The sequence below is a fragment of the Ranitomeya variabilis genome, chromosome 7 (assembly GCF_051348905.1).
Source record: "Ranitomeya variabilis isolate aRanVar5 chromosome 7, aRanVar5.hap1, whole genome shotgun sequence".
Classification (NCBI taxonomy): Eukaryota; Metazoa; Chordata; class Amphibia; order Anura; family Dendrobatidae; genus Ranitomeya; species Ranitomeya variabilis.
This window is the reverse complement of record NC_135238.1, coordinates 35,759,581-35,772,715: the sequence shown is the minus strand read 5'-3', so window position 1 is coordinate 35,772,715 and position 13,135 is coordinate 35,759,581. Positions and strand designations below refer to the sequence as shown.

General features: G+C 40.6%; 2 protein-coding genes across 5 annotated transcripts in view; one reads left to right on the top strand and one right to left on the bottom strand.

Moving 5' to 3' along the window:
- The window catches only part of CHLSN (cholesin), a 251,728-nt gene that overhangs the window by 211,923 nt on the left and 26,670 nt on the right, over positions 1-13,135 (bottom strand). The gene's annotated exons all lie outside the window — the stretch shown is intronic.
- GPER1 (G protein-coupled estrogen receptor 1) lies at positions 9,202-11,625 on the top strand. The gene has a single exon (XM_077274822.1). It carries the CDS (start codon positions 9,488-9,490, stop codon positions 10,568-10,570), a length of 1,083 nt encoding a protein of 360 aa, XP_077130937.1. The 5' UTR covers positions 9,202-9,487; the 3' UTR covers positions 10,571-11,625.

Sequence of the window (13,135 nt, the reverse complement as noted above, 5' to 3'; positions counted from 1 at the left end):
ATATCCAGTAGTGAAGCTCCTCCTGTCAGTGCTGTGGAGTCTGAGTCGGAGTCAGGGAAATTGAGGAGTTGGAGTTTTGGCTTACAGACTTCACAGCCCTGGACCGGAGCTGTGTGTGTAGGGGGCTGCCTGCTCATTTTAATATTTAGATTAGCCCCTTTTTAACTATTCATTGATGGGGCCTGGCTTACTTACTAAAAAGAGCAACCAGCCCCCTTGGAAACACCTCTTTTTGTCAAGAACAGGGCCAGAAGAGAATTTATATAAGTAACTTTTAGAACATACTTTTTTTTTCTCATTATTTCTTATTTTTTTGGGGGGGGATAGACAACCCCTTTAAAATAGTCTGCCATGGTTATGTATGGTTAATTTTTTTTTTTAATTCAGGGATGGGAGTCGTAAACTTTGTGAGAAATCGTGTTCTATTGTGTATCAGATGTGATAATATTTTCTATGTTCTATCTTTAACAAGGTCATTTTTCATGAGAATACAAGAATAACGCGAGTACACAATGCACAGGAGTGAGGCCAGCGGAGGCTACACGTAGCCTCAAGAACCCCGCTTCCTGTATTTTTAGCTTCGGACAGGACTTTAAGTGTTCTCTTCCAGCGCTGTATACATGGACATCTCTCTGTGGGCATTCCTACGACTGCACTGACAATTCTCAGGCTTATTTTTGATTCTTACGCAGAATACGTTTTCCTCTTTAATAAAGAACAATATCAATCCCCTCCCTTCCTCATAAAATGCATCGAGTGCCAGATTATTGTTAGAAAGTCCAACCATAAAAATTAGGCGTAGTGCACATAAAGGTATCACAGCTCTACCCCATAAAATTTGCATTGGAGCGCGTATACAAGCGCCAATCGACCTTGGATCGGCGCCGTGGGGTGTAAAATACACCTTTATAAAAGCAACTTTTGGCAAGGGTTAGAGTCGGTGTGAAATGTTTCGAAGGACCAGCTCCATTGGTCACATCAGGATTCTGTGGCCGCCGGATGGGAGACCTGAGGACAGTCTCTTGCCTGATTGCATCCACGGCTCTCCTTTTGATTAGTCAACCTGGCCCAATGTGATCGTTGCGGTGTGACGTCTTGCCAGGTCACCTAATTCAAAGGAGAACTGGTCAGGTAAGAGTCAGCTCTCAAGGCTCCCGCCAGGGCTGTGGAGTCGGAGTCGTGGAGTTGGAGTCGGAGCCCATTTTGGTGGAGTCGGAGTCATGGAAATTGAGGTGTCGGAGGTTTGGCTTACCGACTCCACAGCCCTGTCAGGGCTGTGGAGTCGGAGTCATGGAGTCGGAGCCCATTTTGGTGGAGTTGGAGTCATGGAAATTGAGGAGTCGGAGGTTTGGCTTACAGACTCCACAGCCCTGTCAGGGTTGTGGAGTCAAAGTCATAGCCCATTTTGGTGGAGTCGGAGTCATGGAAACTGAAGAGTCGGGAGTCCGAGGTTTGGCTTACCGACTACTGACACTGACGATCAAATCGACTGGCAGTACCTCTAATTAAGGGTTAATATCTTTATTTCGGCACAAATAATACTTTCGGCTCCATAGTACAGAGCAGCACGATCTCTGTGTGCTTTCATGCGGACATAATGGCAGAGAAGATCGGATTAACCACACTTAGGATGCCATGGAATCAACAGAGATATTCTGGTGCTATACAGAAGCACCATGTAGTTGTATATGGAGGGTCTATTGCTTTCTATTATGAACGAAACTGACAATGAAATGTATATACAGTGCCTTGAAAAAGTATTCATACCCCGTGAACTTTTCCACGTTACACGTATTTCATTGGGATTCTATCTGATACCAACACACAAGTATTTGTGAAGAGTAAAGGAAATGATACATAGAATCTGAAAATCATGACCTGCATTTGTATTCAACCCTCTGTAGTCTGATATCTGTAAATAAAATCCTGAGTGACCCATTGCCTCCGGAAGTCACTTTACAAATACTTGCTAGTTTGTGTTCGTATATCAAATGAAATCCCAATAAAATACATTTCAGCTCCTGGGTGTAACGTGAGAAAATGCGGAAAAGTTCACAGGGTATGAATACTTTTTCAAGGCACTGTATATGCATGCAAATTACGGTAGTCCTCCTAGAAGAAAGCTGTATAAAAAAGTCGTAGTTCCCAATCTACTACTTATGTAATAACGCAATTAACAAGACTCCAATATAAAAGATATCTCGTGTCACATTTAAAGGTGAAATTTGCACAAATACTAAAAGCACACCTTGAGTTAAACATTGAGACTCACACACACAGCCCCATTCAGATACGTAGAGGAGCACTCATCCTAACAATGGAGCACCTGGCATCCCACATTCGCTCAGGAGACCGCAATAAAAGCCCAGAACAAGCCGGCGAGACGAGTGCTGTCAATAGATCAATGCGCTGAAAAATAGATTGTCAACAGGCCAAAAATTAATGCCTCAGAAAATTCAGTGCCCGATACTGAATGATGCGCTCTTCATATTAGGTGGGCATGATTCCATTCCCAGACCATCACGGCCTGGTAAACCCGCCATTAGACACAGTCATATGAAAAGCGGTTGTACAAATGTAATAAAATAATCAATACTCATCTGTTTAATCATCCGCTGTTCTAGCGGTTACCACTGAGTTTGTTCCCGTCGCTACATTGATGATGTTATGTACATCCACTTTACCGATGTAGGCAATCAATGGCTTCAAGAATCTAGTTCTAGATATGGAGGCATTATCATTGAAGCCAGTCATTGGCTGCAGTGGTCACGTGACTGTACAGTGCTGCAGGGAAGTAACAAGAGGTAACATGGTGGCTCAGTGGTTAGCACTGTTGCTTTGCAGCTTAGGTGTCCTGTGTTCAAATCCCACCAAGGACAACATCTGCAAGGAGTTTGTATGCTCTCCCCATGTTTGCGTGGGTTTCCTCCGCATTCTCCGGCTTTGTCACATACTCCAAAGACATACTGATAGGGAATGTAGATTGTGATCCCCAATGGGGACAGTGCTGATAATATCTGTAGAGTGCTTCAGAATATGTCGGCGTTATATAAATGAGTAAAATAAAGAAATCCCCCGACTCCTCGATAGCTCACCTCACTACGGAGAAAAAGGAAAGGCCATTGAACTTCCAACAGTCGGATCTTTCTCTCTACCGTCATTTTCGATCAGGGAAGACTTAGGAGGCACCCATATATATTTGTATATTTGACGGTTGGCTGATCCCAAACATTGGCAGATTCAGATGACTTTTAGCTAATGTATACGGAGTCCTAAAAACCAGGGGAAACAATCGCAATGCAGACACCAACATTGACCATACCAAGTAAAAGACTGTTGTGCCCATCAACATAAAAGACTGCTATCTATCAGATGTACCTACGTTAGTTGGCCAACACTGAACCACCCCTCTCCCATCCAAAATTGCTTATTTTCTATGCCGTTCCTGAAAAAAAGTAAACATTTTTCAACTCCTTCAACAAAAATGACCAAAGTAATTGATTATGGGTTACTTTTATAGTATAATAATGGCCAACTAGGTAGCCTAGATGTTTCTATTCTGTCTGCCAGGGGTCTACAAGAACACCCCCTTAAGATGGATCCATACATATCTGGGTAATAAGCTCGTTGGCCTTCTTTAAAGGTCCTACTACAGTCATAAAAACTATTCTGGTGCGCCAGCGCAGAGAAATCAAGCTTCGAAGACACATGCAAATTAGCTTGGAAGTGCGATGGGGAAGTGTCAATGTACTCTAAGTGTCTCAACACACCCCCAATGCACCACCAGACTAATTTGCATGCGTCGTTTAAGCTTTACCACAATACAGGGATCATGTTAATTTTGTCCTATCTTCTTTACAGATAAATCACTAATTTCAGTAGTAAAAATCGACCCAGCAGATTCACTTACAAAAAGGCATAACCTAGGGGGGGAAAAACAAATCACACAGCACGTTGCTTGGGTACATCCTAATTAAATATGCTGCTCTCGGTTAGGCTTGACTGATCCCATGACAGAAGAAAGCTAGAAGCCAATCTAAACACACCACCAAAAGGTCCCGCGGGGTATTTAGGGGTTAAAGATTAAATAATAAGTTTGATGTGTTGATGTGTTGGGATTTAAGAAGAAAATAAAAGACACAGGGGGTGAAGTGCGCCCCAGTCCAATGTAAATAAGCGGAGGAAGAAGACAAATAGTCCACTTCACCGCGGCCAAGTGTTTCGGGATGGAGGATCCAGAGGTCTCATTCTCAGGGCACATGGGCCGCAGCTGAAGCATTACTGAGCAGTATCTCACAGGCATTCTGAGAATAAGGGGACAAAACTATTTTATAAAATATATATATATTGGCTAGTGAATAGCCACAGGGGATTTGGCTTTAAAAAATATTGGAATACTAAATCGCCCAAAAATAATTACATTTAGCTTGAAAATTCTTCCAATTAAGATGCTAAAATTATACATCACCAGACTTTACAGCTCATTTCAAAAGCCAACCAAGAGCCGAGATGTGTTTTATGCACATTAAGACTTTATAGGTGATGTCCACGATTTGAAAAACATTTTCAAGAATCCAACCTTTCTTACTTTTGAAGCTACAAAAACTCTTACTGTCAGTCTTATTCATTCTTGTCTGGACTACAACAACTCTCTACTGATCGGTCTCCCTCTTACGAGACCTTCTCATCTCCAATCCGTTCTCAACACTAACATAGCCGATGGGATCGAATAAAAAGTCCATCAAATCCAACCTATAATCCCAGCAAGGCAAAAATTCCTTCCTAATCCAGAATTAATCACTGAGATCAATCACCCAAGTTATCCTGTTTCCACGACGTATGAGAGATCTGTCTATGGTTGCTTACAGTCTAATGTCGACCGAACTCGCTGATATCGACAGGTATGGCCAACAGTCTAAAGCGTATGGTGGTGCTGGATGACTGAGATCGGGGGAGATGACTATTGCACATGCCCAATTTCTGACTGCCGATCACATTGTTCTCCCACAGATAGACCACCGATGTGTCAGCCGGAGGGTTTCTCATAGAGAATGCAGAAGAACTCAGCTGAACAAGCGCACCTGTGTATGGGAGAATCGGTTGAGATTAGTGTCGGCCGAACGATTGGCCAAAGCATCATTCTGTCAACAGCCATCTAATGTGTATGGCCAATTTTAAGGTGGCCATAAACTAGATATTTGACATTTGAATTACAACCCTACAAGTGTGCGGACTAGACCTGGCGTACCAGAGGCTCATTTGAAGGAAGCTCTGACTTGTGAATTATTCCCTTAAGGATTCCATTTGAGTGCCTCCATCAAACAACAGATTTGGAGCAAGAATTATGTCGATTTTTTCAGTTTACTGCCTGTCACAGAAATCAGCAGGGTAAATTAAAAAAAAACAAAAAAACGATAAAGTTTATCCTGAGGGTTTGAAGCGAGGAGCCTTACCAAAATCTTTCAACAACTGGCTTCAAGCATTTTCTATTTCCTCTGCAGTCCTTGGCGTAAAATATCCTAATTTATGTAGTGGGCTTTTTCAGCATATTGACATAATTCTTGAAGCTTATCGTAACTTTGGCGGGATGGCATGGCTAATTTACGATGAGGCTTTTATTTAGAAGTTAGCGGTTCATCAAAATTTTATTTGGGGTGTTAAGGGTGTAGGTCTCTGGATTAATTTAATGCTCCCACAGAGCCACTCTTTAATAAGCAACCATTAAATTCAACCAATAAAAGGGGCATTTGCTTTGCGTTTAACGAAACGTCTTGCAAATGGATCAATAATTGTAGGTTTGAGCATGAATTCTTTAGAAAGTGATCCCAAAACACCCAGCAGAACGCCAGCAAGGAATCTATTTTTAAAAGCTCCGACCCCAGTGACTTTGGAAGGCAAGTACCCAGATCTGGAGAGTAGGGATTTGTTATACCGAGGTTTTCCAATGGGTTTTATGTACCTCCAGTTAAAGGTACTGGTTGCAATTTGGTTAATAATTTACCCTCTTAATTGAAATTTCTTTAAGAGTCCTTTTTCTTCAACTCTGTTTTGAAAATTTTTGCAATTCTCCGCTAGGGGTTCTCCCTAAAAAAAGAGTCTGGCTCTTTCAGACTCACACACCATTTGTCTCTTCCGCATGTTTTTTTATTTGAATGACTAGGTTGACAAATCGTTATCTTCGGTCAATTATAATTCTTTTGACTCGGCGGTTGATATTCTTAGAAAGTACGGTCAGAATGCATTAACGTCTAAATCCGACATTAAGTCGACGTTTAGACTCCTTCCAGTAAATCTCTCTGCCTTTAACTCTTTAGGTTTCTATTGTGATCATATGTTCTTTTTTGATAAATGGTTACCTATGGGTTTTTCCCTTTCTTGTTTTTATTTTGAGACTTTTTCGTCATTTTTACACTGGGTCATTCAATATGAATTTAATGAAGGTGGAATTTCATTTCACACATCTCTATTTTTATTTATTGGCCCTTCCGACTCCCAGGTATGTCTTGATCTCAAAAAATTCATTTCTCTGTGTAATGATTTTGGGTTCCCCATCGCCTATGAGAAAACTGTATATCCTGTTAGGTCATTGGAACGCCTTGGTATAAACATTAGACTCAGCCAAAATGGAATGTAGGTTACCCGCTGTTAAGATCTTAAAATTTTGCAGCATCTTGAAGGTTTTTCTTTCAAAAGACAAAGTCACTTTAAAAGATCTTCAATCTCTTTTGGGCATGTTAATCGTTGCCCTAAGAATTATTCCCATGGGTGGAATCTTTTCTAGATGTCTTTAGGACAGCCCAAAAAGGTTATCAGACTTCAGGTTCCCAAATTAGACTAGGTCATGAATTAAAAGAGGATATTAAAATTTTCCTGGAATTCTTGTCAAATTTTAATGGCCATTCTTGCTGGCAGAGATCCTTTGTTTCTGCAGACTCTTTACCTTCGCTATTTTCAACAGATATGGATAAGGTCTATGGGAATTTTTGCTTTTCCCATTGGTCAGATCAAGAAGGGCCTGAGAATTGGGTTCGCAATAAGGTTTCAAGAAAAGCAGCAGTTCTTGACCTTTTTTCAATTTTGTTATCTATTTATCTCTGGAGCCCTTCCCTTGAAAATAGTAGAATTTTAGTCTTATCCATTAACCAGGGCTTTGTTTTCTCCATTAACACGACGTCATCAAAAAATAGTTGGGCAGCTAGGATTAGACAGTTGTCGTATTTTAAACAGTAAAAAAAAAAAACAACATTTGGCTTAGAAGCTCTCTTTGAGCAATAAAATGCTAATTCCTAACTCCCTTCGTCACCACCAATGGTCAGTTTTCCACCAGCTGGCACCGGAAGCTGACAAGGAAGGAGCATCATCTTTGGGAAGTAGTCTGGGGTTACGGTAATTCTATATTTCATGGATGAATCCCTAGCTAATAGAACATGGGCCGACTACTCAGCCGCATGGCATCAGTGGGTGAATTTTTGCGTCAAGAACAGTTTTGGCTATGAAGATTCTCGTCCCGAGCCAGCTTTGAGGTTTTCTGAGTCTTCGATTATTATAGGGCGGTCTTGTTCAGTTTTATGTACGCGAAGCATGCTTACTTAGTTCAGCTTTTTGTTTAACCTTTTTTGCCGCTCTTAGAGTGGGTGAACTAGTCTCTTCAAAGAAAACCTTCGGGTTTGTTAATTTCTGGTATCTTGTTGAAGGTTTCACATATCCTTTTATTTATAAGGAAATCCAAGACAGATCCGCTTGGGAGGGGTGTAACTATTAGATTGGATGCCATTTCAGATTCCGCCATTTGCCCGGTAACTAATGCTATAAAATGGTTGGAATTGAGGTCTAAAGTCCCGGGCCCTTGTTTGCGGATTCCAATAAGGAACCAGCCACTGTATACCAATTTAATGCAGTACTAAAAAAAATGCTTGACTAAGCTATGGAAAGAGAATTTAAACATCACATCTCACTCTTTCAGGATCGGAGACAGAAGCTTCCCGGTTAGGTTTAGGGACAAAAAAAAAATATATGAGAATTGGTAGATGGGAGTCCAGAAGATTTAAACTGTACGTTCGTCCAGAACGTTGACTAGTAATTGTTAATATTCGCTTTCTTTTAATTCTTCTTTAATACAGGTCTTTTGGCACAGCGTCAGGGTAATGATGGATTTGATTCCACAATTGAAGAAATTCGCGTTTAAATGGCCTACTCCTGATTTAATTATAGTTCATTTATGGGGGAACAGTCTGGGAAAAAACAACTCTCTAGATCTTCTCGCCTTGATGAGAAAGGATCTCTCCTTTTTAAAGTTAGAATTTAATAGCTCTTGTTTTGTTTTTACCAAAATCATTCCCAGGTTGCTTTGGTCTACGCCAATCTTATTCTTTTTGGAGAAAATTCGGAGGACGATTAATAAAGGAATGGAGAAGATTATGTTTTTATTGAATGGTTTTTATTTCAGGCATATAGACTTGGAGGGTTTCACCCCTGGCATTTAGAGGAATGATATTGTTCATCTTTCTGACATTGGCCTTGACATTTTTTAATTTGGATCTTCAAGCTATAATTGAGATATCACTGTGGCGTTTTGGGGGCCATGCCTCTTTGAGTCATGACGTTTAGTAAAATCGCCCTTTTGTGTGGATTTGTTTAGTATTATGATTAATTTATTGGTCTACTGGTTATTAATTTATTAAATGTTTTAATGGACTTTTCAGTTACCCTAAATAAACACCACGCCCATTATTCTTTCACACTTTGGTGTCTTTTGTTTTTACCATTTTATTTATAGATTTTGTGTTATCATGACTTTTGGGTTTTCATTGGTTGTAAGCCATAATCATCAACATTAACAGAAATAATCACTTGAAATAGGTCACTCTGTTTGTAATGACTCTATATAATATGAGTTTACTTTTTGTATTGAAGAACTGAAATAAATTAACTTTTTGATGATGTTCTAATTTAGTGAGAAGAACTTGTAAATGATTGAAAGCCGAGACTTATGGCTATTTTTTGGAATGGTCATTTCAAAATAGGTTAATGACTACCTTGATGGACCAAACATTTAGGTCAAATAGTTCAGAAAATGGTCAGGTCTGAGGTCCAGTCCAGAGATTAAGTCCTTGCTTCAGTGCAGCAAATATCGAACTGATGGTCTGTTTCATTAATCCTTCTGTTTTCCAGGTACTGGACCATCTTTGAAGATTGAGAAATCCTTCTTGCATAGTCACTCAAGTCAACCCGAGACAGCAGCCAAGGTTTGGAAATGGTCTTAGCCCAGGAAAAGAAAGGATGCTTTCTGGCTTCTTGTGATCTGACATTTTTATTTGTGTACCGAGCTTCCGATGTGATAAAAGAAGGCTCCTCACGAGAAATGAACTTCAATAATTGACTACGGCGCGGAGGTCACGGCTAAGCCATAAATGTTGACCGCGCTATGGATCTTGACCTGTCAAGTTTTGTTTTATTGCACATATTCTCCTTTAATTAAAGCCTCAGAATGGATGTATACAACACGGCAAAGCCATCAATTACATGCAATTTCTCATTACTGGAGCTCAATGAATCATATTATTGCAATGAAAACTTGACCAGCGGTGGCCTTCTGGACATCAACAGGCATTATTTCATCGGGCTCCTCTTATCTTGCCTCTACACCATTCTTCTTTTCCCTATAGGATTCATTGGAAACATCGTGATTTTAGTCGTAAACATCCGTTTCCGAGAAAAGATGACCATCCCGGACTTGTATTTCATCAACTTAGCCGCGGCCGACCTCATCCTGGTGGCGGACTCCCTAATTGAAGTGTTCAATCTGAATGAGAAATATTATGATATTACCATACTCTGCACCTTCATGTCGCTCTTTCTACAGATCAATATGTACAGCAGCATATTCTTCCTTACGTGGATGAGTTTTGACCGATATATCGCACTGACCAAAGTGATGAAATCCAATATATTTCGAACTAAAGAGCATGCGCGACTGAGCTGCGGACTGATCTGGATGGCCTCCATATCGGCCACCTTGCTGCCATTCACTGCAGTCCAAGTGCAGCACTCGGAGGATGGTCACTTCTGCTTTGCGGATGTCAAAGAAATCCAATGGTTGGAAATAACACTGGGGTTTATCATTCCATTTGTGATTATTGGTCTCTGCTATTCCTTGATTATTCGGGTGTTGATCAAGGCGCACAAGAACCCAAACCTGAGGCCAAGGAGGCAAAAGGCGTTGAGGATGATTGTGGTGGTCGTCTTGGTCTTTTTTATCTGCTGGCTACCGGAAAACGTATTTATTAGTATTGGACTCCTGCAAAACCCGGACCGACAGCAGGACAACGAATCTTTCAGGCACAGCCACCCTCTTACAGGACATATTGTCAATCTTGCCGCTTTTTCTAATAGCTGCCTGAACCCCCTGATTTACAGTTTTCTGGGTGAAACCTTCAGGGACAAGCTTCGACTGTACATCAAGGACAAGAGGAGCATGTCTGCCCTCAATAGGTTCTGCCAAGCATCACTTAAGTCGGTCATTCCGGACAGCACGGAACAGTCTGACGGCAAATATAACAGCGGGGTGTAAAGAATTACATAACCAGTTAAAACAGTGAGGGATCTGTGTGATTTAAAGGGAACCTGTCTCGTTAAATATGGTGTCTGATCTGCTAGGAACATATTGAGCAGACATATATAATTTTGTAAGAAAGTATTAAAGTATAACTTGTATTTTTTTTAATTTAATGGGAAGCTGTCATCACCTCAACAAAATACATAGCTGTGTTTTTCTTGAAAATACAACTTATTTGACACCCGCCTAGTGCCATTCACACGCTCCACATGCACTTACAGCCTCATTAGCATACACTTTCATAACAGGATTTCTCAGTGCTGGAGTAGTGCACTTCAGCCATACAGGGCAAGTGTTCTTTAGGGGGAGAGTAAAAAGTTGATGACAGATTCCCTATCAATCCCTTTTAATTCTGGGATTAGGAATTCAGTGGGCGGGTCTATCGATGATTGACAGCTCTCTCTCTGTAACTGTGTAAACAAACATAATTTTCAAAAACTAAGTAAGCCCTCCAGACTCGTAAGCAAAATCAGAGCAAGGAGTTAAATTAATACAACCTGTTATACAGTAGGACCACCCAACAGACTCCTAAGCAGAAATATAGTGGGATTTAAATGAATAGAACTTGTTATATAGTAGGACCACCCACCGGACTCCTAAGCATAAATATAGTGGGATTTAAATGAATAGAACTTGTTATATAGTAGGACCACCCACCGGACTCCTAAGCATAAATATAGTGAGATTTAAATGAATAGAACTTGCTATATAGTAGGACTGCCCACTGGACTCCTAAGCATAAATATAGTGGGATTTAACATATTAGAACTTGTTATACAGTAGGACCGCCCACCGGACTCCTAAGCATCTATATAGAAGAGATTTAAATTAGCAAAACATGTTATACAGTAGGACCGCCCACTGGACTCCTAAGCATCGATATAGAAGGGATTTAAATGAGTAAAACTTGTTATACAGTAGGACCGCCCACCGGACTCCTAAGCATAGAAGGAACAAGAATTTAAATTAATAAAACTTAAGTTATTAGGAATCTTTAAAAATATATATATATATATATATTCTGTTCAAATTATTCCTTTAATAACAGGCTGTTCTCAGGATAGACAGCATGTACAATGTGACATGTTCCCTTTAAGCCACCAGCTTTCAGCGAAGATCAATCTTTGTGGGAAATCTACAATTCATTCCTGGTATAAATCGTGAAGTTCAGTGGAGCGACATCTTGTAAGCTGGGATACACGTAAAATGTAAAAATGGTTTATCAGGGTAGTGTGCACATCTACATATAATGTACCGCCATATCATTGCAATGTCTGACACAGTGAATAGTAAAGCAAATATCATGGCTCACGCACAGTCTGACCGGCTTCTTCTTCTGCTCCAGATGACATAAAAAAAAGAAAGATATGAGCATCACAGCATGACCGATCGTGCTCAGGTTCTGTCTTATTGTTCTGATTGGCATTAAAATGAGTCTATCAGCAAGTTTGATGTAGGGGCAGGGACCCTGATTCCAGGGATGTGTCACTTAATGGCCTGAGTGCTGTAGTTTCAATACAATCATTGTTTTATAGGCAGGAGCTCACTCCAGGACTAGGTGTCGCGTGCTGGATAGTCCAGCTAATCTGTGTAACCACGCCCCCACCACTAATTGGCAGCTGGCTGACAGTGTACACAGAAAGCTACCAATCAGGGATCTAGGCGGGGTTATACACAGCTCAGCAGTCATAGCACTGCTACATCTATGGCAGAGAAAACAGTGATTTTAGCAGTGACCAGACAACCCCTTTAAGACATTACAGGTACTGGTGGCTATTCTTGAAGACTGTCATATTACTGACTTCACATGTTAGGTAACCAGTAACTTCCTCCCAAACCTCAATGTCTCGGCAGGAACCCTATAGTTCCCGCTGAAGTGTAGAAATTACGCCTGGCCTTCTGAACCCGCCCGCTTTACACGATAAAGTCAAACTTAAAACACTGATGTAATTAAAAAGTAAAAACAGGAAAACCCTTATTACAAAAGAGAAAAAAATAGATCATTAAAGTCTATGGTGCCAAAATAAAAAAAATCCCAATCTCTCCAGGCAGCTGTAGATGGATGTCAGATGTAGTGCGGCCAGAAATGTTGGGTCTAATAGCAAGGAGTTGTTTTTTTCCCATGCAGTGTTGCTTCTTAAAGCTGATTTGTCACCAGATTTTCCAATGTAAATTGCATACAATATTTAACAGATCTCTTTGGCCTGATGGGGCTGGTGTACTTACTTAGAAAATCCATCTCAGATGGGCTATATAATCCTGTTATTTAAAAAAAGCATTTTATGAGTCCTATTATAGAGCGACAGAGCTCATGAGTCTCTGCCCACAGAGCCTGAAAGACAGCTGCAGTTTGTACTGAGCAGAGATAGATCTAAGCAGGGAGGAGGGACATTGAGGAACTGTCAATCAGGCTGGCAGGATGGAGACTGAGGTTAGATTTAAAAAAACAAATTCTATCGCCACTCTGACATGGATTTTAAAGGTGAGTACACCAGGTTCATCAAGTCTAAGAAATCTAGT

Excerpts from the sequence above, each read along its gene's own strand:
- GPER1 (XM_077274822.1), top strand. The coding sequence starts at position 9,488 with ATGGATGTATACAACACGGCAAAGCCATCAATTACATGCAATTTCTCA.